The sequence below is a fragment of the Cladophialophora immunda genome (assembly GCF_000835495.1).
Source record: "Cladophialophora immunda strain CBS 83496 unplaced genomic scaffold supercont1.7, whole genome shotgun sequence".
NCBI lineage: Eukaryota > Fungi > Ascomycota > Eurotiomycetes > Chaetothyriales > Herpotrichiellaceae > Cladophialophora > Cladophialophora immunda.
Window position 1 is genome coordinate 835,474 of NW_015622547.1, and position 23,854 is coordinate 859,327.

Here is a 23,854-nt window from a genome sequence, read left to right on the forward strand (position 1 = left end):
TGGGAGCCTCGTCCACCATCGGCGTGGGGCGGCCTTCGCAGGCCGAACAACCCCTCTAATTGGGTAGCCAGGATTTATCCCAGCGACCTTGGCGATGCATGCGGTCATGTCGCAGCCTACGGATTACTCTTGGAGGATTGGGGCGAGGCGGCTGCAGCATCAAATCCCAGGCGTCAACGCCCGTCCGGCCGTGGTCAACGAGCCTCGAAATGCGAATGGATGGAGTTGAAACAATTGATCACGAAAAAAGGCCAAGAGAGGGAAAAGGCACACGGTTGGGTAAGCAAGAAGCACAGTTGTCAGTATCCCTCAAGCACGCCCTGTTGTAATGCATCATAAGAGTTCATCCGAGATCGTGCTGCTGGACATAAACATCCCTCCATAACGTCTGCGCCTGTTTCTCCTGTTGCTTGTCATTGCATCCCTTGGTGTAATGCATATGTCGTACTCTGCCAACCGCATCCGTGGAGTCGTGGGTTGCTCTGTACCAAACGCTGCCGATTCTCGTCTGAAGCAGCACCATACACCCCCTGCCGCTTGGCACTGCCGAGCACCGCCTAGCAACCGCCACCGACTATTCTGCCATCGGAACTAGATCGCGAACTTCCTCGTCCATTCTCTGGCGGTTGCTTCGTATCGAGCGCGGTCGGTCTTGTACACATGAGCAATCTCCGGAACAAGTGGATCGTCGGGGTTAGGGTCGGTGAGCATAGAGCAGATAGATAGAAGGACTGTTCAACTGTTAGTCATGTTTTTTTCTTTCCTGCCAGACAGGCGGCGGCCGTGCAAACCTTTCGATATTGTCAGAGCGGGGCTCCACTGGTCTCGAAGGATGTCCAGGCAGATGCTGCCGTTGGAGTTGATGTTGGGGTGGTAGATCCGAGTCGTGAAATTGACCTTCGGTGGCTTGAAGGGGTAGTCTGTAGGGAAATGAATGGCCAGGAAGAAGACACCGCCTTGGAATGGGCTGTCGCTCTGGAAAATTTGGTCAGTCCGGAAAATCGACGTGACCAAAGGGGTATCGTTACTTACGGGACCCATGATCGTTGCTTGCCAGTGGAACTGGTATGGTTGTCAGCCGATTATTCTAAGTCGAGCAGGCTATGGCCGCCCAGCCGCCTGAAGGTTTCCGGCGGCGGTTCGGGACTCTGTACTCACCAGGTCATCTCCCATGGGACCGGCTGAGCATGATGAGGGAGGATCACTGCATCCGAAAATATCAGTATTGACGTCCGGAAAATCCCACATGATCTTATCAAGGCCAAATGTGCCTCTTGCCGCATATCAAGGGAGGAGATAGGACTCACCGGCCAAGATCTGTGAGTTCCTTGTTGATTCGCTTCAGAGCCATGGCTGAGAATGTGGTCTATCTGTGTTTGTAGGGAGGATTTTGAGGCCAAAGGTGGTCGATATCGAGCGGGACGTGGGGCTGTGATCTGAGTCAACCCTACGCAAAGCGGTTGGTAATAGGTCGGTAGAAGTAAAGGATAGCGGACGAACCTGAGGAATGTGCGAAGGGGAGGATTAAATATTAGAGGTGACGATGAGGTGGTCGCAGGAGACGAGGCGGTAGTGGCAAGAGGTTTGATCGGTTTGGTCAAGTTTGGTTGTTGTGTAGTCAGTGGTGAAAGGGAAGAGAGATCGACTTTCCTTCAGCCGACTGGATCGCAGTTTAAACTGAAGGCGTTCACGCTTGGCAGTCCGCAGAAGGTGCTGGACAGTAATAGTGGGCGGGCGGGTAGGGCGAGGGGCGCAAGAATGTCAGTGACTTCAGGTGACTCTGGCTGTACCTCAGGCAAGGCGGGCGGGCGTGGGCGGTGCGTGGGTGGTGCCTTTGCCTGGCCGCCGAGTGCCCAATGACAGCCACTTGGGCTTCAACTTTTCCCTGACTTCGCCACCACCAGGCGAGGCCATATTTCCTTGTCATTAGATCTCTTTCTGACAAAGCATGGTCCGCGACCTTCAACCATCAGCAAATACTTATCGAGAGATCGGCTCATGAAATCATGGCTCTTTTAGCCGGTCGCCGTCTCGTTCCGTCTTCTGAGTCAGGAACACTACACGCTTACTGGAGCAACAACCAAATGGAATCTCACGTGGCAGTCATGACACTATGTCATACACGGTGCTATACAAGAATGAACATGAAGAACGAAGGTTTTCTCCCGGAGAGTAACATGTCATTTCCACGCCGCAGATGCTTTTAACTTTTTCTCCCTTCGACCATCTCCGGAAACCAGGCGTGGCCGTCGAAATTTAACTTATCTTGTTCCATGGCTTAACAATATCCAGTGTTTTGCTGTACAAGTACTGAAACAGACATGCCTTGAAGAACGGGTGGCGTTGCGATCACAAGCACCAAAGCGTGCAGTTAGGACCGTGCTCGGTAGGGCTCAGGCGACAGCTCAGCTCTTCTGCGGACTGAGTTGTCGAGAATGATCTAGAACGCGCTGGTGATGACGACTCGTTTCCATCGTGTTGCTACCAGATAGCCAGGTGGCGACCATGATCACGAGAAAACGGGTAGAAGACGAGATTGAGGCTCGCTTGCTGGGGCTGGACCGAGCCGTAGTTCAGAGAGCAAGAGCTGCGTGTGCTCGTCCAAGGACAAGACAAAATGCGAACTTGACCAGGACGGCGCGGCGGATTAGATTCTACCTCGGTCGATTCGTCCTCCTTAGCAAAAGGCCTGCAATCCGGTAATGGCCCGGCCTAGGATCAAGGCGTGGATGTCGCTCTGTCCCTCGTACGTCTGCGTCACGAAAAGATTCGCAACATGGCGGCCGATGTGGTATTCATCGCTGACGGCGTTCCCGCCGAATATCTCCTGAAGGAGCCTGGCGTTCACCAACGCCCGATCACAGTTCTGTCTCTTGATCATCGAAATCATTTCTGGAGTGACCTTGCCCTCGTCCTTGAGACGGCCAACTTGGTATGCTGCGGCAAGTCCAAAAGCTGCATCCGTGAGGGCGTCGGCCAGTTTCTTTTGAACGAGCTGATACTTGGCGATTGGATTGTTCTTGAACTGCTTCCTCTCCAGGGCATATTCTCTCGCCCGGCTGATACAGTCTTCCAGGGCACCCATTGTTCCCCAAGCGATACCATACCGTGCCGAGTTGAGGCACGCGAACGGACCTTTGAGACCCTCAACATCCGGAAACATATTCTCCTTCGGGACGGGACACTCGTCGAGCTGGATCATGCCCGTTATCGACGCTCGAAGGCCGTTTTTGTCCTTCAGAGCTGGCGTCTCGAGCGTACCCGGCGGACACTTGGCTCTCTCAACCAAAAATCCCCTGATCTTGCCCGTTTCTTGCAACTTCGCCCAGACAAGCAGTACGTCTGCAATGGGCGAGTTGGTGATCCATGTCTTGGACCCCGACAGCGAGAAGTATCCCTCCTTCGACGGGTGCGGCTTCGCAGTCGTCTCCATCGAACCTGGGTCGGAGCCGTGATTGGGCTCCGTCAAGCCGAAACAGCCGACCAGTTGGCCTCTGGCCAGCTTCTCCAGGTATTTGTCCTTTTGTTCTTGGGTCCCAAATTCATCTATGGGTCCCATGACCAGGGAGCTTTGGACGGACATGCCTGATCGGTACCCCGAGTCTACTCTTTCCACCTCTCGCGTTATCAGCCCGGCGGCGACGTTGCTCACGCCAGCACATCCGTAGCCCTTTATCGTGGCGCCCAGTAGACCTAGCTCGCCCATTTCCTGCAAGATTGTTTTGTCGTAGTCTTCCTTGCGGTAAGCTTCCAAAACTCTGGGCTGCAGGCGCTCCTGGCAGTAAGAGTGCGCCGTTTCTTGAATCGCTTGTTCTTCCTCGGTCAGAAAGTTTGACAGGTTGAGAGGGTCCTCCCATCTGAAAGCCGCGGCGGAGGAGGCATGCCTGCGGGGGGATGGGCGCGCAGCTGGGGACAGGCGCACCCGTGCGGCGCGGCGAAGGACGGAGCGAGACAACATGGAGAAGGGTGTCAGCCAAAGGGTGCAAGGAGAGAAGACAGAGGAAACGAGAGTCTCGGTTTGAAAGCGAGAAACGGCCAAATTTGTGGACGTGGAGATCAGCGAGGCGATTCAATGTGCTATATATTGCCAAATTGCCGAGGCGATTTTTCAGTGCTCCCGCGAGGGCAATTGAGAATCTCCGAGGCGGCAGAGACGTACACGCACCATTGTGTGAGAGATTGAGGTCTGCAAGAGCTTGCAGAGGCTCGATCCAAGGATTCAAGGCATTGAAAATTGGCAATGGCTCCAGCTCTATCTGGAGCTGCGGGCGGCTTTCCTGAGAATGGCAAATCGCAGAGTTGCGCTACAAAGCCTCTTGCTCGGAAGTACTCGATGGCTTGCAGCTGCGGAGGATCTCCCGAGGCGTGCGCGCAGTCATGCACGTCATTCACTTCTCGCACTGCAGGCGCGGAACGCGATTCTACAGGATCACTTTACGCGCATCTTTAACCTCCGCTTTCCTGTCATGCGATTCACACCCAACGTCCACTCAACCGATCTGTGAGAGGCACACCGCTTAGAGACGATGGGTATCAAACGTATGTTGCACTGCCAGGCCGAATGGCCAGACCTTGACAGCTCACTGTGAACAGAACTCTACCATGTCATCGCCGAAGAGGCGCCTGACGCCATCAAGACTGGTGAGATCAAGAACCACTTTGGAAGGAAGGTTGCGATTGTAAGTCAACGCTGAATCTGGTTGTGCCTCGAACTGACAAGGACGTGCTAGGATGCGTATGCCTCGTATACCCTCCCGAACCCGCAAACGGGTGACTGACTCCCGCAGATCGATGAGCATCTACAGCTTCCTGATAGCGGTCCGCTCAGATGGCCAACAGCTCATGTCCGACACGGGCGAAACCACGTCCCATCTCATGGGCATGTTCTACCGCACCCTGCGCATGGTCGACAACGGCATCAAACCACTCTACGTCTTCGACGGCGCACCGCCCAAGCTCAAATCTGGAGAATTGGCCAAGCGCTTTGCTCGGAAGAACGAAGCGAGTGATCAGCATGAAGAGGCAAAAGAGACCGGTACGGCGGAGGAGGTTGAGAAATTCTCAAGGCGCACAGTCAGAGTCACGAGGGAGCACAACGAAGAGTGTCGGCGGCTGCTTAAGTTGATGGGCATCCCCTACATCGTCGCCCCTACCGAGGCCGAGGCCCAGTGTGCGGTCCTGGCGCGTGCCGGCAAGGTGTACGCGGCGGCGTCGGAAGACATGGACACTTTGACGTTCAACTCGCCCATCTTGCTCCGTCACCTGACGTTCAGTGAACAGCGCAAGGAACCCATCCAGGAGATCCACCTCGACAAGACCTTGGAGGGACTAGGTATGGACAGGAATCAGGTATGGACCCCGCGAAGTGACGAAGGAGGAGTGTGGCCAGCTAATCCGGCCAGTTCATCGACCTCTGCATCCTTTTGGGGTGCGATTATCTGGACCCTATCCCCAAAGTCGGCCCGAACACCGCGTTGAAGCTCATCCGAGAGCACGGTTCTCTGGAGGGGGTGGTCGACTTCATCGAAAACGACCCCAAGAAGAGATATACAATTCCCGAAGACTGGCCGTACAAGGAGGCGAGAGAGCTGTTTCTGCACCCAGATGTGCGGTCCGCCGACGATCCGGAGTGTGACTTCAAGTGGGATGCTCCTGACGTCGAGGGTCTCGTTCAATTCCTGGTCCACGAGAAGGGCTTCAACGAGGACCGCGTGCGAAGTGCCGCTCAGAAATTGCAGAAAAATGTCAAGACCGCCCAACAGTCGCGACTCGAGGGGTTCTTCAAGACCGTACCCAAGACCGAGGAGGAAAAGAAGAGCCTGAAACGCAAGCACGACGAGAAGATCGCGGAAGCGAAGAAGAAAAAGAAGGAGGATGCCAAGACCAAGAAGGAGTCCAAGTCCAAAGCACACCTATCGACGTGAGAAGAGTGGTGCCCATGTATATTTGGGAACGGGGCGCCTGCATTTTACGACGCATGAGGTTAGGGCGAAGGCAGGGTTCAAAACTACTGTGTACAACACGGACCTAGGCACACAGCATGGCGTTCTGGAGGGTAGACAGGCCAGCGTGGACGGCAATCACCCAAGGGTGTGCTCACGCCACGAGATTGACTCGAGTTAATGCGCTGGGCACAGATTACAGAAGGTTGAGATAGGATTGGCTCTAACCTGTCCGGGAGCATCTCACATGATCCGGCAGATCGGATCCTCTCAATCCCAATGGCTGAGCTTGATCCATCCTCCTCTCCGGTCTCTGGAGCCATCCAGCCAGCATCTGAATGAACCACGTTAATGTCACCCTCAATTGTGAAACGCAGGGAAGACTCAAGTCGCCGCTTAGACAACGTAGGCCACTAGCTATTCTACATGACCCAGCTAATGATAAAGTGGTGGGTGTCCCGAGCTGAGCTGCTCTGAACAGTAACTATGGAGATAATATCACCGCTGACCGACACGGATGCCGTCAACGTCGATATTGCAGCAAGGGGGGTCAGCACATGAGCTTCCTGGATAACAAGGAGAAAAGTTCGACGATGATGGATGTCAACAACGGAACCCAATCCGACGCGGTGAGCACACAGCAAGTCCGGGTCGGCCACCAAACCTAAATGCAGGCTACAGAGATGTGGCGTGGAGTGGAGTGAAGGGAGGGGAGAGCAGCTCAGATGAAAAAGGACAAAAGTGGAAAAAGAGGAGGAGAGATGACCGGATCAAAGATTGGGATGATGGATGGTGGGAAGGGAAGGGAAAGGGAAGGGAAAGGGGAGAACAGGATGTTGGTGTGCTGCGCGTGATCTGACTTTTTGTTGTTGATCCGCCGGGCGAGAGTTTCTGGTGCGTGTCTCATCGCTCCTGGCCTGGGCGGGAGGGAAACCTGGATGCTGATTCTGGGCTGCTTGGGCTGCTTGGGTGCCCAGCTGTCAAGGTTCCGCTGGCCGCCGCGCCTGATTGGCTGAAGCCCAGCGCAGCTCGCGGGATCAACCACACGTCACATGCGAGGTATAAAGCATGCGCAGTCTCCCCCGCCTCGCGCGCTCGCAGCAGCCATCGCCCATTCCCATCTCGCATCTTTCCTCCCACTCTACTCACTTCAAGCTCACCCACCGCTCTCTGGTCCCATTGACATTATTTCCTCGCCTTCATCCATCACTTACTCAACTCAGCTCAACTTCCACCGTCACCATGCCTGCCAAAAAAGCTGCTGCCGCCGCCGCTCCGGCCAAGGAAACAAAGGAAAAGAAGCCTGCCGCCGCCCCCGCCCATGCCTCATACAAAGGTACGTTTGCTGCTGACGGCGTGGTCGCGTTGCGCCGAAACCAAGCCTATCGTTGTCGCGTGTCGATGCTGATTCTGTATGTCAGATATGATCAAGGAAGCCATTCTGAACGTAAGTCTACCCTCGATGCGACAACCTCGACGCCCCCTCGAGAACGCCTATCCTGCCGCCTGTTGGAAGTGTGGACCGGGTAGAAGAGATCGTGGCTGTCGTCTACAACCGTTCTACCGTGTATAAGTCATACTGACGCGTCTCGACATGTAGCTCAAGGAACGTAATGGAAGCAGGTGAGTCTCTACAATCCACACCTCATCGTCGCCGGTGATCCGTCTCCAGATCAGCGCTAATTGATTCGCAGCCGACAAGCGATCAAGAAGTATGTCAAGGCAAACAACAACATCACGGTCACCTCCGAGACTCAGTTCGATTCCCTGTTCAACAAGGCACTGAAGACCGGTGTCGAGAAGGGTGACTTCCAACAACCCAAGGGTATGGCCCTGTGCTCTCTTCGACCGAGTGTCTTCGTACTGACCTACCCTCCTTAGGTCCCTCTGGCCCCGTGAAGCTCGCGAAGAAGGAAGCCAAGCCCGCCGAGAAGAAGACCGTCAAGGTTCGTGTCCTCCTCCCGTCGCTCCCAACTTGCTAACCCTCACCGAAGAAGGAGAAGGCCCCCAAGGAGGCGAAGGAGACCAAACCCAAGGCACCCAAGACGAAGACCGTCGCCAAGCCCAAGACTGCCGCCACAAAGGCGAAGAAAGCGACTACCCCCAAGAAGGCTGCCGCCGCCGCTAAGCCCAAGGCCAACACCGCCACTAAGAGGGCACCGAAGACCAAGACCAAGACTGAAGCACCGGTATGTTTTTATGAAGTCGGCGTCGTCGCTCCTTGGACCGCGTTGCTGACCAGTGAGCCAGGCCCCCGCTGTCACCGATGCCCCTACCGTCCTGAAGAAGACCAAGTCAGGGCGCGTGAGCAAGCAGAAGACCACCACAGGTACGAAGAAGGCTGCCCCCAAGAAGGCGGCGACGACGAAGAAGGCCGCGGCGCCGAAGGCGGCAGCGGCTTAAAGGTCACAGCCCGGACTGAAGACTCCACGAGAGGTCGCCGACTTCTCGATCATGTTGCTGTTATGACCTGACATGTGCTGCTTCGTCTTTGTATCTGTATTTGGGATCACGTCGATGGGTTGAGGGAAACAAGGGGCTTGTAAGGATGGATGGGCGTCAAATGAAGAGGGAGAACGGTCGCCGGTACCAGTCATCGCCATCTTACAGTCTCTCGCGTCATGAAGGTTCTTCGTCGGCTTTTTACGCTTGTGCTGGGTATGTCTTACTGGGTCTCATTTTGGGTTGATGTCGGAAGAGGACTCGTGTGTTATCGGCGTTCGGGCATCTTAGGGACAGGACACTGGGGAGTGATAGGGGCAGTGTGGATGAGCGCTACAGCAAGACCAACAACACCCAAGCCGGTGTGAGGGAAAGCTCTCTTATCGCGCACCGCTCGCGGTCGGCGAACTGCACAGGAGCTATATCCCCCTGCAGATATCTGATACACAAATCAAAACCCGCCTTAAACTTCAATGCTTCCCAGAAATGATCGCTGCAGAGCACCTGGAGTCCAGCGTAACTTGCAGAAGTGCTGATCCGTTCGAACCGCGGTCGCCACCTCTTGCCTCGATCTCTATCCGTCGCCATCGTGGGCACACGCGCCAGGCCTCCCTCTCACCGCTCGATCCAGCGCAGCTTCAGGTCCCGATTCCGCACCATCTGCAGGGTCAACTTGGGCTGGCTGTCGGCCATGACGGCCTCGAAGCGGCGGCGGATCTCGTCGCGGGTCTCGTCGGGGCGCACCTTGACGGCCTCGCAGCGGAACCGGCCGAAGACGGTCATGAACACGCTCACGAACTCGACCTGGGACATCTTCTGGCCCGGGCACGCCCGCGGGCCCGACGACCACGGCAGGAACGTGCCCTTGGGCATCGTCCGGATGTTCTGCGCGATCGTGTATTCCGCGCTGGCGGTCCGGGAGGGCGCGAGGCCCGGCGAGAGCAGCCAGCGCGAGGGCCGGAAGGTGGTCGCGTCGTCGCCCCAGGTGCGCGGGTCCAGGTGCAGGGACACGGTGTTGATGTAGATGATCGTGTTGGTGGGGATGTAGTAGGATCGGCCTGACGGGGTGGTGATCGAGACGTCGTGCGTCGAGTTGGTTTGCTTTGCGCTGTGGCCTTGTCGTCAGTACCGGAGGTCTCATCGCGAATGCAGAGCGGTAGGCGGATGCCTCAGCGACGGTGCTGCCGGGCTGTCCGGGAGGAGACTCACATGTGTGTCAAGGGCGGGAAGAATCGCATCGTTTCCAACTGTTTCGACCGGAAGATGTGGTTAGTACCATGCGTCTCGAAATTCATATCGAGGTGAGGCGAGAGCAGGATGGACTGCGGACTCTGCGCCTCAGAAGACTTACCATGAGAGCCAGACACCGTGGCAGGCGAGGATAGATCTCGGCGTAGTCCAGGTTCTCCGCCTCCGTGGCGCCCACAACGGCGTGGATTTCCTCGTACAGCCAATCCTGCCACTCCGGGTACGTGGCCAACAGAGCCAGCGCGTAGGCCATGGTGTTGGCCGTCGTGTCGAACCCGGCGCTCGTGAAGATGAAGAGGTTCCCGAGGATCTCCTCCTCCGAGAGCCCCTGGGAGCCGGCCTTGGAGAGGTCGCCCGCCTTGGAGCCCACGTCGCCGTTGGGCTTGGACGAGTCGGCGAGCCGCACCAGCATGCTCATCAGGTTGCTGCGCGGCTCGGGGCTGTCGCGCTGCAGCTTCCGCTCGTTCTCCAGCATCTCCCGGGTGTGCAGGGGGAACTCGTTCTTCGCGTGCCCGATGTTCTGCCACGACGGCGCGAAGATGGGCAGCGTGAGCAGCCTCGCCGGCATGACCGCGGACTCGATGATGTTTTCCACCACCGTCTTGGTCGCCTCCATGTACGTCGTGCGGTATCCCTCCGGGCGGCTGGACGTCTCCTCCTTCCACGGCCGCGAGATGCCGAACCCCGCCGTGCCCAGCACGTTGATGGCGATCTGCTTCATGCCGCGCATCGTGTCGTCCGTCACGCCCCGGAGGTCGCCCACGTACGAGCCGAGCATCTCGCGGGCCTGGCGACACGACTCGCCGAAGACGAGCCCGCTGATCTTCTCGTTGATGTTGGGGGCGATGAGCCGGCGCTGTCGCGCCCAGTTCTCGCCGTCGCTGGTGATCAGGCTGGGCCCGAAGATGTTCAAGATGACCCCGCCGATGTCCGTGTTGGGGAAGTCCTTGATGCGCTTCAGGACCTCCGAGGCCAGCTCCGGGTCCATCAGACTCAGCTCGTTGGACCCCGCCGTCACGAGGATGATGGCCGGGCCACGCTTCGCGAAGACGGCGGTCTTGCTGCGGAACTCGAACCCGTAGGTCGCCAGGTTGATCGGTTCGTACATCCAGTCCGGGAGCAGCTTCTCAAAGAGCGGCCGCAGGGGCACCGAGAGGATCATCCATATGGGGTGATAGTTGTTGAGCGGGAAGACGACCATGGGGAGCCCCGTCTTGCGCGCGGAGAGGTAGTTCTTGAAGAGCTTCCACAGCGTCGACGCAACCCACAGGCCGTACAGGGTGAGGAGGATCGAGACCCACGACATTTTTGGCCTTTCCGAGTGGACTGAAGCTTTCGGGTTTGCAAGATGTGTTTCCTCGGCCGACTGGCAAATTTGTAGGTGTGTTGCGATATATGGGTCCGGCTATCTGCCCTCTGAATATGTGGAAATATTTCGATGGATCCTCAAGGTCGTCCGACCGTATATGACTCCGCCACCATAACGCAGGAAGCTCCTAGGAGCAGAGAAGAGCTGGGCAGAGACCAGGCCAAGGTACCTTTTGGTGTTTTGAGGAATGTTTCCCAATCAATCGCTGGACGCCTGACAGGGGGGGCTGAATGCCCATGTGCAGAGAGAAGCGCAGCTCGTAAAAATACGAAAAGCTAGAGAGACGCTCGACGAACCACGATTGGATGCTGGCTCCCCACCATCAGCATTCTCCTCGAACTATCTCCCAAATGGAATCGGGAGAATCCTTCAGTGGCTGCCCCTTGAGTCGGCGAAGGAAGGACGGTGTAGAGAGCGATAGAGCCTTCGTCTGATGGGGAGTGAATGAAGCGGTCTTGTATAGCCCTGGTCAAAGGGTTAGGATCCGGGTGGGCGAAGACATAGCTACGTCCTACAATGCCAAACACGAGCGGTCAAAAGGGTATCTTCGTTCAGCGAACCTCGCTATGCATTGAATCATTACAATTTTCCTAAGCCGTGGGGCGCCCAGTAGGTGCACATTTCTATCCAGCTTCTCGTGTCGACTCGGCATCATCTCGACAGTGCAATGTCATCAATCCGTAGAATCATCTTGACCGTCTCGGCTGCCAGCTCGATGGCGCTCGTACTCACAAGCAGGGGCTGGAGCACCTTCTCGTCCGCAATGTTCGTCTTGACGCCGCCGCTCCGGATGCTGACCCCGGCGTTCCTTTCTCCCATGTCATGTCGGTGGCGCAGGTCCGTCACCACCTTGATGCTGTTGAGACCCGCGTTCTCTGCCAGAGTGGTCGGGATCACCTCCATCGCGTCGGCAAAAGCCTTCCAACATATCGATTCCGTGCCCGTCAGCTCCCGCGCCTGCTTCGCCAGTTGGTGGGCGATTTCGATTTCAGGCGCACCGCCGCCAGCGATCAGGGCCTTCTTCTTCACCAGACACCGGATGACACACAAAGCGTCGTGGATGGAGCGCTCCGCCTCGTCCAGGACCAGCGTGTTGGCGCCCCGAGCGACAATGGACACCGTCTGGTGCTGCGGCGACGCCGTTCGGATACCCGTCACCTTGACGTACCGGGCTCCCGACGACTGGACTTCCTCCACCAAGTCGGCACTCCCCAGCTTGTCCTCTGTGAAAGTGTCGATGTTGGCGATGGGTTTGCAGCCCGTGCTCTTGCACAGGAACTCCACCTCGTCCCGTTCGATATCCTTGATGGCCATGATCTTCAGGCGCGACAGGAAATGGAGAGACAGGTCGTTGACCGCATCCCGCAGGATCGATTTCTGGATGAAGAGAACGTTGCATTTGGCCTTCTGGATTTTCTTGACCATGTTAAGCAGGTACGTCCTCTCCTCCTTCAAGATCTTGTCCATTTGTCTGTAGTCGTTGACCACGATCTGGTTTTCCATGTCCGGTTTCGGCGGGCTCAGCTGGAACTGGATCAGGGCGATCTTCGCCTTCTCTATCCTGGTGGGACCACCACTGCTCTTGATGACCGGCTGGTTGAGGACGAGTCCATCGATCATTTCCGAGTCCTCAATCGTCCCGCCGACCTTCTTGACGATTCGAATGTTCCGGAGATCGACGTTCTCAGCGGTTTTCGGGTCTATTGTTTTCAGCACTGCATCGACTGCCATGGGACCCAGCAATCCGGAATGCTGCGACACGATTTTCGAAGAGAGGGACGTCGAGGCGGCTTGGAGCAGGGTGGTGCGGTCAGACAGCGATATCGGTTGGGACATGTCCTGCAGGATCTTCACGGCGGCTTTGGAAGCCCTCTGGAACGATTCGGAAATGATGGTGGGATGTATGCCTTTGGTGAGTAGTCGATCCGCGGCCCCCAGCAGACTGCCCGCGATGACGACCACGGACGTTGTACCGTCCCCCGCCTCGACGTCCTGCGCGTTGCTCAGGTCTACCAGCATCTTCGCGGCAGGATGCATGACGCTCATGCTCTTCAACATGGTGCTTCCGTCGTTCGTGATGAGGTTCTCTCCTTTGCCCGACTGTATCATCTTGTCCATTCCTCGAGGGCCCAGGGATGTTCTGATGGCGTCTGCAACCGCCCGAGCCGCCATGATGTTCGCTGACCGGACGGCCATCGGCTTCTCCTTGTCCTGGTAGAAACGTTAGGATGGTTGCTTCCGTCGCCTACGATCTGAACTAACCTTGAAGGCCGCATTTCCCACATTGCCCTGAATTCCCAGCGCTGCAGCCATGGTGGCTCTTCAGATAGAAGGAGGTGAGATTCGACCGCAGGAACTCTCAGCTGCGTCGCGGTGGCTTGGTTGTGGATGTTTATTTCATTGAACACATGTATCAGGCGACATGAAATTTCCACGAAAGTTGGAGAACGAAGCGGGCCCCTGGTGGTGACCATGTCGGTCGGTGGCTTACATAAGGGATTCAGGCACCGCGCTGGCTGCGCGGACTACGGAGCACTGCATCATTCACTTTGCTCTCGCTCGTGCTCTCGTCAACACTCTCGCCATCCCGTTCATTCCACAACCTCGTCGCAAGTTATACCATCAGCCTCGCAGTGTCGTGCTCCATCAACCGGTATTCAATTCTACCTCTAGCCTAGACCCCCGTTCTCCACATAATCTCTCAAGATGCCCAGCGCAACCGGCCAGAGCTGGGAGAAATACCAGAAGAACTTCGCCGACGAAGATGTGCCAGAGAAGAAGATCACACCCTTGACCGAGGAGTAGGTTTGATCCACTCGAGCCGCGGTGAATTCCCATGCTGACCTGGCTCAGAGATATTCAGGTGTTGAGAACGTATGGAGCGGCGCCCTACGCTGCTGCTTTGAAGCAGATCGAGAAGCAAATCAAAGAGAAGCAACAGAGCATCAACGAGAAAATTGGCGTGAAGGTATGGAGTTGTGCTCGTTTCCAGATCGCATGCTGATACTTCTACAGGAGTCAGACACTGGCCTTGCGCCTCCTCATCTCTGGGACGTCGCCGCCGACCGTCAACGAATGCAGGAGGAACAGCCACTTCAGGTCGCCAGATGTACGAAGATCATACAAGACGAGAAAGATAGCGAGAAGAGCAAATATGTCATCAACGTCAAGCAGATTGCAAAATTTGTCGTCAACCTCGGGGAGCGGGTCAGCCCTACGGATATTGAGGAGGGAATGCGCGTGGGCGTTGATCGTCAGAAATACTCCATCATGCTTCCCCTGCCGCCCAAGATCGACCCCAGCGTGACCATGATGACGGTCGAGGACAAGCCCGACGTCACTTACGGAGACGTCGGCGGCTGCAAAGAACAAATCGAAAAATTGAGAGAGGTCGTCGAGATGCCGTTATTGTCACCGGAGCGGTTCGTCAAGCTCGGGATTGATCCTCCGAAAGGGGCTCTGTTATACGGTCCTCCGGGCACGGGGAAGACCTTGTGCGCGCGGGCGGTCGCCAACCGAACAGACGCTACATTTATCAGGGTGATCGGGTCCGAACTGGTCCAAAAGTACGTCGGTGAAGGTGCGAGAATGGTTCGAGAGCTCTTCGAGATGGCGCGGACGAAGAAGGCGTGCATCATCTTCTTTGATGAAATCGATGCCATCGGCGGGGCCCGATTCGACGACGGCGCCGGCGGTGACAACGAAGTCCAGCGGACTATGTTGGAGCTCATTACCCAACTCGACGGTTTCGACTCGAGGGGAAACATCAAGGTCATGTTTGCCACCAACCGACCGTCGACGCTGGATCCAGCCTTGATGCGACCGGTAAGCCTCGGCCGCACGGTCGCCTCGCTACGCACGTGTGCAATTACTGATATCACCGCACCAGGGCCGTATCGACCGTAAAATCGAGTTCTCGTTGCCTGACCTGGACGGCCGTGCCGGTATTCTCAGAATCCACGCCAAGTCGGTGAGTATTTCTTCTCCAGTGCGCCGCAGAACGGGGCTGACTCGAGCAACCTAGATGTCCGTCGAGAGGGATATACGTTGGGAGGTGAGTGACTTCGTCCTGTGACGGCATTCGCATAGCTAACGGAGATGTGCAGCTCATAGCAAGATTGTGCCCCAATTCCACCGGTGCCGAGCTGAGGTCAGTCGCCACTGAAGCTGGAATGTTCGCGTGAGTCTTCCCTGGCTCTTTAGACATGGTATTTCGAATAGACTAATTTATGTTTGCAGCATACGCGACAGGAGAAAATTGACCTCCGAGTCCGACTTCCTCAAGGCCATCGACAAGGTGATCAAGGGGAATCTGAAGTTTGGAAGCACAGCGGCATACGCACAGTACAATTAGAGGGGGATTGGTTCTTGGATCTTTTCGAGCGTGCATTTCCAGGAGTTGAGACAGGCCAGCCCAGCAGATCCGGGTCTGGGGACATGTATCATAAATTTGGAGCTAGAACAACGGAGACCAAGAGGGACTTGTCGACCTCTTTTCGCTTCAACGGGTGCGCATCGGGTGCAAGTTTGCCAATATCTCGTAATCCGATGTAGGCTTCACGGTACGTTTGGTGATCTACCCGGTTCAAGAGGGGACCTGCCTGAGAAGTCACGATTTGATAGCAGACCATCAGCCATATAGATGGACTCATTACGCAGTAATACGAGTCCTATTCCAAGAAGGCGCCATCTACCGAATGCCAGCGTTGTTTCGTGGAAAGCAAGGTCTAGTTTAATTTCAGAAATCGCCAGAAAAATACCACCTCAGAATAGGATTTTCACAAATTCTAGCCCGGCCGTCCACGCATCCTCAAACCTGTCACTGTGCTTAGCCTGCCCTGAGGAGATCCAGCCCGCCATTAGAAATGAGAAGACTTTTATTTGTGGTGAATGCTACTAACGGATCCTCTGGTAAAGGCAATACGAGAACGCGGCTTAGCCGTTATGAGCAACGACACCTTGCGAAGACCGAGGATATCAGCGGACGGAATCCTCCTGCATCCATCTCGAGGAAGTGAAGACGACGCCGACACAATTCGAATCCCTGCCTACGATATCATCCAATTCCACCTCCTGAAATGTACCGATCTGTCTTCATGCCAGTTCAGATCCCACCGTGAAATGGCCGACAGTACTCTTTCGTCTGCCTCGAATTTGCCTGCTAGTTCTTTTCCTATTTGCACAATATGTACTCACGATGCCTGGAAGCAGTCCTTCCCGGGAATACCAGAAGCAACCAGCTTTCATGTGGCGAGGACGTGCGTATGTATTATCGTCGACAGTGTTTCTCACACCTGGTCTCGTGCGGAGAGAGAATTGGATTCATCAACGTCATGACACATGCAGACGAGCAGACAAATGTTCACAACCACAGGTCCAAGAGAGAGAGGCAGCAGAAATACTCAGTCGTCAAGTCCAGATAGAGACTGCGACGACTTCCTATATAGGACGGCGGCAGTGATCACCCCACCGCACGCTCAGAGTACGAGTAATACACTGAATTACCTCTCTTCTGATTGGCCGACGTCCCTTCGTACACCTCGGGACTAGACTGCGGTCTTTGCTTCAATCGAATGTGCAGGTTCATCCCTCCTCTGAACCACGCCATCTCGCCTTCATCTCCATCATCCTCAATCTCTTGTCGAAGCTCACGCCTTGCATGACTTGTGCCTGCCCAAGATGAGCTGTCTCAAGATTTTGCGGAGCTTAGGTCCCGGCAACAAGGTACACACGAGCTCCATTCGCCCCGATCCGACACTGACCGTGCGTGCAGTTCTCGACAAGCTTGAGACACACAAGTAGACGTCAATTTTCCTCCACGAGACCTGTCGGTATGTTCGGATTCCGTGCCTGTGGCGTCTGCCGGAAACTAAGTATTGTCACATAGCCCGGGTCATCGCTTCTCAACCTCTGCGAGCGAAAGAAGCCGAATCGTTTCCTTATGGGTCCTACCCGATCATAGAGTTTGTCGACTGTTGTGGAAGAGAAGAGCTTGACACAAACTGACAACGAATTGCAGTCACGAGTATGACGCCGTGGTTGTCGGTGCGGGTGGCGCAGGTCTACGAGCGGCATTCGGTACGACGTCTCGGGTCCTCTCTTGTTCTCTCTATTGACAATGGCGAAGGTCTTGCCGAAGCTGGTTTCAACACAGCATGTATCTCGAAGCTGTTCCCTACTCGAAGTCACACGGTGGCGGCGCAGGGCGGCATCAACGCCGCACTGGGAAAGTGCGTAGCTCCCGTTTTGTTTGGCGAGGATGTCTGGTACTGACGGTGCGCAGCATGCATGAGGATGATTGGAGATGGGTAAGTCTCGATGTGGATGCTCAGCAAGAGCTCGCGGGAACTCTCGCGAAGATACCTGTTTTCTACACGACACATGAGCTAACCGGTGACTTCACCCATAGCACATGTACGATACGGTAAGCCTCTCCAGACCCTCGCGTGCGGCCCGTCAGTGTTAATCTCAGGGCAGGTGAAAGGTTCAGACTGGCTCGGTGACCAGGACGCCATCCATTACATGACCCGCGAAGCCCCCCGATCCGTCATCGAACTCGAAGGTTACGGATGCCCGTTCTCGCGGACCGAAGACGGCCGGATATACCAACGTGCGTTTGGCGGACAGTCGCAAAAATTCGGCAAGGGCGGCCAGGCATACAGATGTTGCGCCGCGGCCGATCGAACCGGTCATGCTTTGTTGCACACCCTGTACGGTCAATCTCTGAATTACAACACCAACTATTTTATTGAATTCTTCGCCCTGGACCTGCTCATGGAAGACGGCGTGTGCAAGGGCGTCATTGCGTACAACCAGGAAGACGGCACTCTGCACCGATTCAAAGCACAGAACACCGTCCTGGCAACGGGCGGCTACGGCCGTGCCTACTTCAGCTGCACTTCGGCGCACACGTGTACCGGCGACGGCATGGCAATGGTCGCTCGCGCGGGCCTGCCGAACCAGGACCTCGAATTCGTCCAATTCCACCCGACTGGTATCTACGGAGCCGGCTGCTTGATCACCGAGGGCTCTCGCGGCGAAGGTGGCTACCTGCTCAACTCCGAGGGTGAACGATTCATGGAACGTTACGCCCCGACCGCCAAAGATCTCGCGTCTCGAGACGTGGTGTCGCGGTCGATGACGCTGGAAATCCGCGAAGGTCGCGGCGTCGGACCGGAGAAGGACCACATCTATCTCCAGCTCAGCCACCTGCCGCCGGAGATCCTTCACGAGCGACTTCCAGGCATCTCGGAGACGGCCTCGATCTTTTCTGGCGTCGACGTCACGAAGCAACCGATCCCAGTCCTGCCGACGGTGCACTACAACATGGGCGGCATCCCGACCAAGTACACCGGTGAGGTGCTCCGTCTCAACGACAAGGGCCAGGACGAAGTCGTTCCTGGACTGTTCGCCTGCGGTGAAGCGGCCTGCGTGTCCGTCCACGGCGCAAATCGACTGGGCGCCAACTCCCTGCTCGACCTGATCGTCTTCGGGCGCGCGGTGTCGCACACCATCCGCGACAACTTCTCGCCCGGCCAGACACAGAAGGAGCTCGCCGCCGACGCGGGCGCGGACTCGATCAACGTCCTGGACAAGATTCGGAACTCCACTGGCCCCAGGAGCACGGCAGACATCCGGGCGGCCATGCAAAAGACCATGCAGACTGATGTCAGCGTCTTCCGGACACAGGAGTCCCTGGACGAAGGTGTCAAGAAGATCAACGAGGTCGACCAGACGTTCGATGAGGTGGGCATCAAAGATCGAAGCATGATCTGGAACTCCGACCTCGTGGAGACCCTGGAGCTGAGGAATTTGTTGACATGCGCGTAAGTACGACGCCTCCTTCGTGAGGCCAGACACTGACGGCGACATCTACAGGACGCAAACCGCGGCCGCCGCGGCGAACCGCAAGGAATCTCGCGGCGCGCACGCCCGTGAAGACTACCCGGAACGTGACGACGAGCACTGGATGAAGCACACCCTTTCGTGGCAGAAGACGCCGCACGGCAAGGTCGAGTTGGGCTACAGGGCGGTCACCAGCCACACGCTGGACGAGAACGAGTGCAAGTCTGTCCCGCCTTTCAAGCGAACGTATTGAGCAAATAGGCGCACGTGCTCGGCGCGGTCAGAGAGAGTGTTTCGTTATGAGCTTCGCGTTATGTCGATAGGTGGTATACCACACACTAAGCAAATCAATGTAAAAAGGTTACCGTGTCTTCCGGACGTGCTCGAGTTTACGGGTCATCTCTCCCCAGGTCCTGCATTCTACTCTCCAATAACGTATTCACACCCTGTAACGAAACCAGTCAGCGCCCACGAGCATTCTGAGTGCTCGATATGCGGTTTCACATTGCGGCGATAATTGCAAACCCATCCAAGACCTCTCAGTCGGCAGACATGCATGTGTAGACTCACCTTCATCGCCCATCCACACCTCGTGCACCTTCCCTGCAGGCACGTCGATGCGAGCGCCCACACCAAATGTCTCCTTGGTCGGGTTCACGTCCTCGGGATACGTGATGGTCAGCGACCCGCGGCGGATCAGGTGTGTGGTTAAACCGCCGTGCGAGTGGGGTGGGTAGTGTGCGTGGCTGCGTCTCTGCTTCAGCATGCACAGCAACAGACAGGATAGTGATGGCTGGCTTGGCCATGGCCTCTGGCGCTCCAGATCCTCACTTATTTTGGGGGGATCACTCACGGACCATCCGTCCACGTGAAGACATGGGAGAAGCCCCATTCTCGCACGGTCTTTTCGTCCTGCGAGCGGGAGGTCGTCCGCGCGGACATTCTCTGGAATGGTCTTGAGAGGAATTTTCTGATAGTTTCAGACAGAGACAGGGAGATTGGGAATGAATCCGGGTGTTGCTGAGGTGAAGGGAGAATGCCCAAAGGTGATATACAGCGATCCAAGTTGGTGAGTTGCTGTTGGATAGCGCTTACGTATGCCAAGCGCGGTCTATATGGACTCTTTCTGGTACATGTCTCAATGCTGGAATCTCGCATCGGCCTGGGCCTCACAGAGACGCGCACAAATCTGGCAATGTCTTATGCCTCCTTGCCTCGCCGCTCACTTGCTGGTGGCTAGACTTGGACGGAACGCAAAATCATACCCACAGGGGTCGAGCCCGGGCAACGCCTGTCGCAACCGCATTTTCCAATATCTTGCGCAGCCGGTGGACACATGGCCAGAAAGTTGAAACACACAAAACAGATATGGTTATCAGCGAAACGTGGTCAGGATATTGGGATTGCATCATGTCTCGCTGCGGTTCGGTCGCGCTCATGACGCGCTCAACGATATTTCTCCACATGCTTTGATCGTCGCGGGTGATGGGCAGTGGTCGCCGGGGGGATGTTGTGCGCATCTCAGCTGTTGACCACACCCGCACAGAGGCATGCCCATGGCAACCTCGACCGCAGAGCCGGGAGACGAGTGGAGAGGCTCTGTCTCGCGTTACCATGGCATCTCTGTTCGAGATTTGCATATCCAGCTCGTCATCGCCAGCCTCCGCACGTCCAGCGCAGTCTTCGATCGACACAAGAGCAGCATGTGTCGCCACGGCGACAAAAGGGCAATAAACTGGAATGGCGACATCAATATCTCACCTTTTTCAATCTCGAGCCGATCCCGCGAAGAACGCGTCGTGAGCTGGGTGCGCGCGTTCCTGACCTGGTGGAAAGGCGCAAGCCACTGCGTGGGTGAAGCCGCACAGCGTAGGGCTTCCGAGATAAACAAGAAAGTATCACCTAGAGCTGCATCGGGCGCAAGGGGCAACGGTTTATGGATCTTGAGGCTGAACTCAGCAAGGCTGCGCGTGGGTCGTGGTAATTGGCCGCAAGGCTCCCTACAGCCATGAACCCAGCGTGGAAGCCTCGTGGAGCATATGGTCGTCGTCACGGATGGAGAACCGGAGGTCACTGATGATTTTTCGCCCTCACCGAAGCTTACGCGTCGAGAATATAAATCCCGTCCGAGCCGTAGAAGGATGGGAGCCCCCCAAGGCCCAAGGCCCAGGAAGCTGGGGCGGGGACTGAAGTAGAAGATGCAATTTCCCCGGATGTAGCCTGACCCCATCCGGCTACGTAATGCAATCAAGCTGCTCCAGGCCGGCCAGTTGGAGGCGACCTCGGCGCGGCGTGGACGTTGAAAAAAGTCAACAAAGGGGCAAGTCTCAGGGGAACTGGTGGAGATATTGCGGCCGGATTGGGACTAGCCCGGTCGACGGGGCTATCTCAACTTCGCTCGCCCTCGCCTGGTCCCCTTGGGTCCTCGCTGCCCTCCCAATTAGAGCACTGGGCTGAGCGTCCGAATGGGGCTACCCGACATCATCTCACTCGTCCTCCCTCGCCGCTCTCCTGGCAACGGAGAAACGCAATCCTGTACAAACTCATGGGTGCTGGGGAGAAACCACCTCAACCACCTCGCTCGAGGGCTGTCAAAGCCCACCGCCAGGGTGTGTCTGAGCTGAGCTGGCCATCGCCTCGAGGGCCGCCCACGAGCACCAAGAATAACCTGACAAGGTCGACAAGTCCAGAAAGAAGTGTCTCCCGCCAGCCAGCCCCAAGGCTGAGGCGCCAGGATCGCGCCCCTCCCCCTGCATGAAAATGCCACCTCCCTCCCTTTGTCGGCCTCTTTCGTCCCCCCAAGTCGAAAATGCTGGCGGCTCCACCTTCAGGCCATTGTTGGGCCAGACGCGGCCAACGACGACGGCGATCCAACGCCTCGACAATCTGGGCAGGACAATGAGAGTGGACCCATGGGCCGGCATTGTTTGTTTCACATCCATGGCTTACGGTAGGTCATGGGGGCTGAACGATAGTCTATTCGAAAATGGATCTGCTATATTTCCCTCCCCCGAGTTTCTTTCTTCCTTCTTCCCTCTGTCGTTGGTTGATAACCTCCGTCGAGTATCCCAAAGAAGTCTGTGACTTTCATTGCGCTCTTTCGACACACGCTCTTTTTGTCCCCGGAGGATTCATCACGCTCTTTTATACCGATAGCACCATCCTACCCTCGACGCTCCTTTATACCGGCCGTTCTCGACCGCCCGCGCTCTTTATCTGTGCCCCCCGTTGACAAACACAAAATCGAAATCCTCGAACTTCACCCGCAAAGAAAATAACACAAGATGCAGCTCGTCAAGACCGTCTCCGTCCTGGCCCTGGCCACCGGCGCCGTCGTCGCTATGCCCGCCAATGTCGAAAATGCTGGGCTTGCCAAACGTCAATGGTGGGGTGGAAACCGATTCTGGCAGCGTCCTAACCCGACCGCTGAGATCACGGTGACCGGTTATGCCCCCGAGCCAACTGGCGGATGGTACAGCGAGGCGCCGACCTCGACCACGACCTCGACCACGACCGCGGCTCCGACTACGTCCACGACCAGCGATGTCGTCGTCAGCGCGACCCCCGCCACCGACAGCAACTTCGGTGGCTTCTACAACAGGCCCTCCCAGGACTTCACCCCGACCGAGGCACCTTCGACCCCTACCTCTGCCCCCGAAACACCGGCGTCGTCCGCGTCGGCTCCGGCGGCTACTTCCGCGAGCTCTGATTCTTCCCTGTACGACTACATGTCGGTGGTGTCGAAATGGCGCGCTGCGGGTGGCCTTCCTGCTCTCACCCAGGACAGCCAGCTCGAGGCCAATGCCATGAAGACCAGCACTGACAGCGTTGGTGGCCTGATCCATGAGTTGAACCCCGGCACCATGGCCCAGGTTCTCGCTCCTGGTACCCCCGACAACTTCGAGAGCGTCTACGTCGGTGGATGGCTTTGCGAGATCCCCACCCTACCCGGTCTGAACGGCATCTGCGCCACCGAAGCTCAAGGATGGGATCATTCCAACGGAGAGACAGGTCATGCCGAGATCCTTACATCGACAAGCTACTCGAAGATCGGTTGCGCCCTAGCCCTGTCAACCGGTGTCTGGGCGTGCGAGTACGTATCTCCGTTGCATTTTGTGGACGAGTGGAATGCTAACCAATGGGCAGCCTTGCATAGAGCGCCGTCACGTGCTCCCCGCACCACTAATCACCTACTTCACTGGAGATCACGCCGATTTGATGGATTCAAGAGATGGGAGGATAGTCTGGTGGGAAAGGAAAAGATATCTATGCAAAGCTCGGGGGGAAACCAGGGCGAGGGAATTCCATGGAGACTTTGTAGCAGAGCCCGAGCTGGAAATATATATATGAACTTTTCGTTGCTTTTATTTCACTTTCTTGTCTCGCCTTCAACCACCTTTTTTGGGAAACGAAAACCAATGAGCACGACGAAGGGTTTAGTTGTTTTTTCTGTAGATAAAGCTTTAAAAATCCGACGTGCTCTGTTTTTAAGATCTGTGATTCTCCCATTCCAGCTTGAGTTGAAACCCGTTGCTCTTCATAAACACGGGCAGAGCTACATACGGGTACCGCGGGAGGACGACCAGATATCTTTCACACCGTCGTGCTGGGGGCCACCAGGCGCGTAAACATACTGGGTGAGAATGCTGTCCAGTCTCTTTTGGGTGCCATTGGTCCATCAGCTGCCAGCGTGAGAACCTGCTACTTGGATACAGACCGCGCTTGTCATGATTGATGACACGAGTGACTGTCCCTCTTTCACCTGGCATATAAACCACCACCGCTCATCCGACGCCGACGCCATCTCGAATCTGACCCCCGGGTCCATATCTCTACGAACTTGGAACCTCATCCCAGTCGAAGGAGCTACACCGTCGAGGATGGCATTCTGAGCCAGCCCTCTCGTTCCCCGTGCTCGCGACGCGCATGTACTCGCTGCTGCCCCACCACCGCACGCAGCCATGGGGACCACTGTACGCGGGAAGCCAGGACAATATTAATCAATCCC

General features: G+C 56.4%; 10 protein-coding genes across 13 annotated transcripts; 5 read left to right on the top strand and 5 right to left on the bottom strand.

The window, feature by feature from the left end:
- Nucleotides 1-106: 106 nt before the first annotated feature.
- On the bottom strand, nucleotides 107-1,725 carry PV07_11084 (ubiquitin-conjugating enzyme E2-16 kDa). Of its 3 annotated transcripts, none has more exons than XM_016398479.1 (6): nucleotides 1,501-1,725; nucleotides 1,308-1,429; nucleotides 1,159-1,204; nucleotides 1,033-1,062; nucleotides 792-975; nucleotides 107-731 (listed from the first exon to the last, which is right to left on the bottom strand). In XM_016398479.1, exons 2-6 carry the CDS (start codon nucleotides 1,349-1,351, stop codon nucleotides 592-594), a joined length of 444 nt encoding a protein of 147 aa, XP_016243041.1. In that variant the 5' UTR covers nucleotides 1,352-1,429; nucleotides 1,501-1,725; the 3' UTR covers nucleotides 107-591. The 3 variants fall into 3 exon arrangements, with proteins under 3 accessions (XP_016243041.1, XP_016243040.1, XP_016243039.1); XM_016398478.1 differs by having other exon boundaries at nucleotides 1,308-1,447; XM_016398477.1 differs by having other exon boundaries at nucleotides 1,308-1,725.
- Nucleotides 1,726-2,097: 372 nt separating this feature from the next.
- PV07_11085 (uncharacterized protein) lies at nucleotides 2,098-4,216 on the bottom strand. Its single transcript, XM_016398480.1, has one exon. It carries the CDS (start codon nucleotides 3,956-3,958, stop codon nucleotides 2,678-2,680), a length of 1,281 nt encoding a protein of 426 aa, XP_016243042.1. The 5' UTR covers nucleotides 3,959-4,216; the 3' UTR covers nucleotides 2,098-2,677.
- Nucleotides 4,217-4,432: 216 nt separating this feature from the next.
- On the top strand, nucleotides 4,433-6,404 carry PV07_11086. 2 transcript variants are annotated; one of them, XM_016398482.1, is made up of 5 exons: nucleotides 4,433-4,539; nucleotides 4,594-4,679; nucleotides 4,731-4,735; nucleotides 4,788-5,349; nucleotides 5,403-6,404. In XM_016398482.1, the coding sequence occupies exons 1-5, from the start codon at nucleotides 4,527-4,529 to the stop codon at nucleotides 5,922-5,924; spliced, it is 1,188 nt and encodes a 395-aa protein (XP_016243044.1). In that variant the 5' UTR covers nucleotides 4,433-4,526; the 3' UTR covers nucleotides 5,925-6,404. The 2 variants fall into 2 exon arrangements, with proteins under 2 accessions (XP_016243044.1, XP_016243043.1); XM_016398481.1 differs by having other exon boundaries at nucleotides 4,731-5,349.
- Nucleotides 6,405-6,967: 563 nt separating this feature from the next.
- PV07_11087 (uncharacterized protein) lies at nucleotides 6,968-8,858 on the top strand. The gene is made up of 7 exons (XM_016398483.1): nucleotides 6,968-7,278; nucleotides 7,364-7,389; nucleotides 7,543-7,565; nucleotides 7,637-7,767; nucleotides 7,824-7,888; nucleotides 7,937-8,131; nucleotides 8,193-8,858. Exons 1-7 carry the CDS (start codon nucleotides 7,011-7,013, stop codon nucleotides 8,343-8,345), a joined length of 861 nt encoding a protein of 286 aa, XP_016243045.1. The 5' UTR covers nucleotides 6,968-7,010; the 3' UTR covers nucleotides 8,346-8,858.
- On the bottom strand, nucleotides 8,713-11,238 carry PV07_11088 (uncharacterized protein). Its single transcript, XM_016398484.1, has 3 exons — nucleotides 9,736-11,238; nucleotides 9,594-9,631; nucleotides 8,713-9,492 (listed from the first exon to the last, which is right to left on the bottom strand). The coding sequence occupies exons 1-3, from the start codon at nucleotides 10,936-10,938 to the stop codon at nucleotides 9,000-9,002; spliced, it is 1,734 nt and encodes a 577-aa protein (XP_016243046.1). The 5' UTR covers nucleotides 10,939-11,238; the 3' UTR covers nucleotides 8,713-8,999.
- A 253-nt stretch (nucleotides 11,239-11,491) lies between these two features.
- Nucleotides 11,492-13,432, bottom strand: PV07_11089 (T-complex protein 1 subunit delta). The gene is made up of 2 exons (XM_016398485.1): nucleotides 13,264-13,432; nucleotides 11,492-13,212 (listed from the first exon to the last, which is right to left on the bottom strand). Exons 1-2 carry the CDS (start codon nucleotides 13,312-13,314, stop codon nucleotides 11,653-11,655), a joined length of 1,611 nt encoding a protein of 536 aa, XP_016243047.1. The 5' UTR covers nucleotides 13,315-13,432; the 3' UTR covers nucleotides 11,492-11,652.
- Nucleotides 13,433-13,543: 111 nt separating this feature from the next.
- Nucleotides 13,544-15,726, top strand: PV07_11090 (26S protease regulatory subunit 7). Its single transcript, XM_016398486.1, has 7 exons — nucleotides 13,544-13,802; nucleotides 13,855-13,969; nucleotides 14,017-14,826; nucleotides 14,891-14,971; nucleotides 15,026-15,055; nucleotides 15,108-15,181; nucleotides 15,241-15,726. Exons 1-7 carry the CDS (start codon nucleotides 13,708-13,710, stop codon nucleotides 15,353-15,355), a joined length of 1,320 nt encoding a protein of 439 aa, XP_016243048.1. The 5' UTR covers nucleotides 13,544-13,707; the 3' UTR covers nucleotides 15,356-15,726.
- Nucleotides 15,727-16,533: 807 nt separating this feature from the next.
- PV07_11091 (succinate dehydrogenase [ubiquinone] flavoprotein subunit 2, mitochondrial) lies at nucleotides 16,534-19,287 on the top strand. The gene is made up of 9 exons (XM_016398487.1): nucleotides 16,534-16,725; nucleotides 16,775-16,832; nucleotides 16,889-16,964; nucleotides 17,021-17,079; nucleotides 17,129-17,231; nucleotides 17,285-17,309; nucleotides 17,411-17,425; nucleotides 17,479-18,827; nucleotides 18,880-19,287. The coding sequence occupies exons 1-9, from the start codon at nucleotides 16,681-16,683 to the stop codon at nucleotides 19,097-19,099; spliced, it is 1,950 nt and encodes a 649-aa protein (XP_016243049.1). The 5' UTR covers nucleotides 16,534-16,680; the 3' UTR covers nucleotides 19,100-19,287.
- PV07_11092 (uncharacterized protein) lies at nucleotides 19,117-19,871 on the bottom strand. Its single transcript, XM_016398488.1, has 3 exons — nucleotides 19,700-19,871; nucleotides 19,417-19,592; nucleotides 19,117-19,292 (listed from the first exon to the last, which is right to left on the bottom strand). The coding sequence occupies exons 1-3, from the start codon at nucleotides 19,786-19,788 to the stop codon at nucleotides 19,267-19,269; spliced, it is 291 nt and encodes a 96-aa protein (XP_016243050.1). The 5' UTR covers nucleotides 19,789-19,871; the 3' UTR covers nucleotides 19,117-19,266.
- A 1,939-nt stretch (nucleotides 19,872-21,810) lies between these two features.
- PV07_11093 (uncharacterized protein) lies at nucleotides 21,811-23,339 on the top strand. The gene is made up of 2 exons (XM_016398489.1): nucleotides 21,811-22,939; nucleotides 22,993-23,339. The coding sequence occupies exons 1-2, from the start codon at nucleotides 22,131-22,133 to the stop codon at nucleotides 23,000-23,002; spliced, it is 819 nt and encodes a 272-aa protein (XP_016243051.1). The 5' UTR covers nucleotides 21,811-22,130; the 3' UTR covers nucleotides 23,003-23,339.
- The last annotated feature ends 515 nt before the right edge of the window (nucleotides 23,340-23,854 follow it).

Bases quoted from the DNA above. Each gene is read 5' to 3' on its own strand.
- PV07_11084 (XM_016398479.1), bottom strand. From the start codon at position 1,351: ATGGCTCTGAAGCGAATCAACAAGGAACTCACAGATCTTGGCCG. The intron at 1,205-1,307 runs GTGAGTCCTATC...TTTCGGATGCAG, and splicing joins GAACTCACAGATCTTGGCCG to TGATCCTCCCTCATCATGCT. The intron at 976-1,032 runs GTAAGTAACGAT...CAAATTTTCCAG, and splicing joins AAGCAACGATCATGGGTCCC to AGCGACAGCCCATTCCAAGG.
- PV07_11085 (XM_016398480.1), bottom strand. From the start codon at position 3,958: ATGTTGTCTCGCTCCGTCCTTCGCCGCGCCGCACGGGTGCGCCTGTCC.
- PV07_11086 (XM_016398481.1), top strand. From the start codon at position 4,603: ATGTCATCGCCGAAGAGGCGCCTGACGCCATCAAGACTGGTGAGATCA. The intron at 4,680-4,730 runs GTAAGTCAACGC...AGGACGTGCTAG, and splicing joins TTGGAAGGAAGGTTGCGATT to GATGCGTATGCCTCGTATAC. The intron at 5,350-5,402 runs GTATGGACCCCG...TAATCCGGCCAG, and splicing joins TAGGTATGGACAGGAATCAG to TTCATCGACCTCTGCATCCT.
- PV07_11087 (XM_016398483.1), top strand. From the start codon at position 7,011: ATGCGCAGTCTCCCCCGCCTCGCGCGCTCGCAGCAGCCATCGCCCATT. The intron at 7,390-7,542 runs GTAAGTCTACCC...CTCGACATGTAG, and splicing joins TCAAGGAAGCCATTCTGAAC to CTCAAGGAACGTAATGGAAG. The intron at 7,768-7,823 runs GTATGGCCCTGT...TACCCTCCTTAG, and splicing joins TGACTTCCAACAACCCAAGG to GTCCCTCTGGCCCCGTGAAG.
- PV07_11088 (XM_016398484.1), bottom strand. From the start codon at position 10,938: ATGTCGTGGGTCTCGATCCTCCTCACCCTGTACGGCCTGTGGGTTGCG. The intron at 9,632-9,735 runs GTAAGTCTTCTG...CGGTCGAAACAG, and splicing joins CACGGTGTCTGGCTCTCATG to TTGGAAACGATGCGATTCTT. The intron at 9,493-9,593 runs GTGAGTCTCCTC...ACAAGGCCACAG, and splicing joins TTCCCGCCCTTGACACACAT to CGCAAAGCAAACCAACTCGA.
- PV07_11089 (XM_016398485.1), bottom strand. From the start codon at position 13,314: ATGGCTGCAGCGCTGGGAATTCAGGGCAATGTGGGAAATGCGGCCTTC. The intron at 13,213-13,263 runs GTTAGTTCAGAT...CGTTTCTACCAG, and splicing joins TGGGAAATGCGGCCTTCAAG to GACAAGGAGAAGCCGATGGC.
- PV07_11090 (XM_016398486.1), top strand. From the start codon at position 13,708: ATGCCCAGCGCAACCGGCCAGAGCTGGGAGAAATACCAGAAGAACTTC. The intron at 14,972-15,025 runs GTGAGTATTTCT...CGAGCAACCTAG, and splicing joins TCAGAATCCACGCCAAGTCG to ATGTCCGTCGAGAGGGATAT. The intron at 15,182-15,240 runs GTGAGTCTTCCC...TTATGTTTGCAG, and splicing joins ACTGAAGCTGGAATGTTCGC to CATACGCGACAGGAGAAAAT.
- PV07_11091 (XM_016398487.1), top strand. From the start codon at position 16,681: ATGAGCTGTCTCAAGATTTTGCGGAGCTTAGGTCCCGGCAACAAG. The intron at 17,080-17,128 runs GTACGACGTCTC...ACAATGGCGAAG, and splicing joins AGGTCTACGAGCGGCATTCG to GTCTTGCCGAAGCTGGTTTC. The intron at 18,828-18,879 runs GTAAGTACGACG...CGACATCTACAG, and splicing joins AGGAATTTGTTGACATGCGC to GACGCAAACCGCGGCCGCCG.
- PV07_11092 (XM_016398488.1), bottom strand. From the start codon at position 19,788: ATGTCCGCGCGGACGACCTCCCGCTCGCAGGACGAAAAGACCGTGCGA. The intron at 19,593-19,699 runs GTGAGTGATCCC...GCAGAGACGCAG, and splicing joins TTCACGTGGACGGATGGTCC to CCACGCACACTACCCACCCC. The intron at 19,293-19,416 runs GTGAGTCTACAC...GTTTCGTTACAG, and splicing joins GGTGTGGATGGGCGATGAAG to GGTGTGAATACGTTATTGGA.
- PV07_11093 (XM_016398489.1), top strand. From the start codon at position 22,131: ATGCAGCTCGTCAAGACCGTCTCCGTCCTGGCCCTGGCCACCGGCGCC.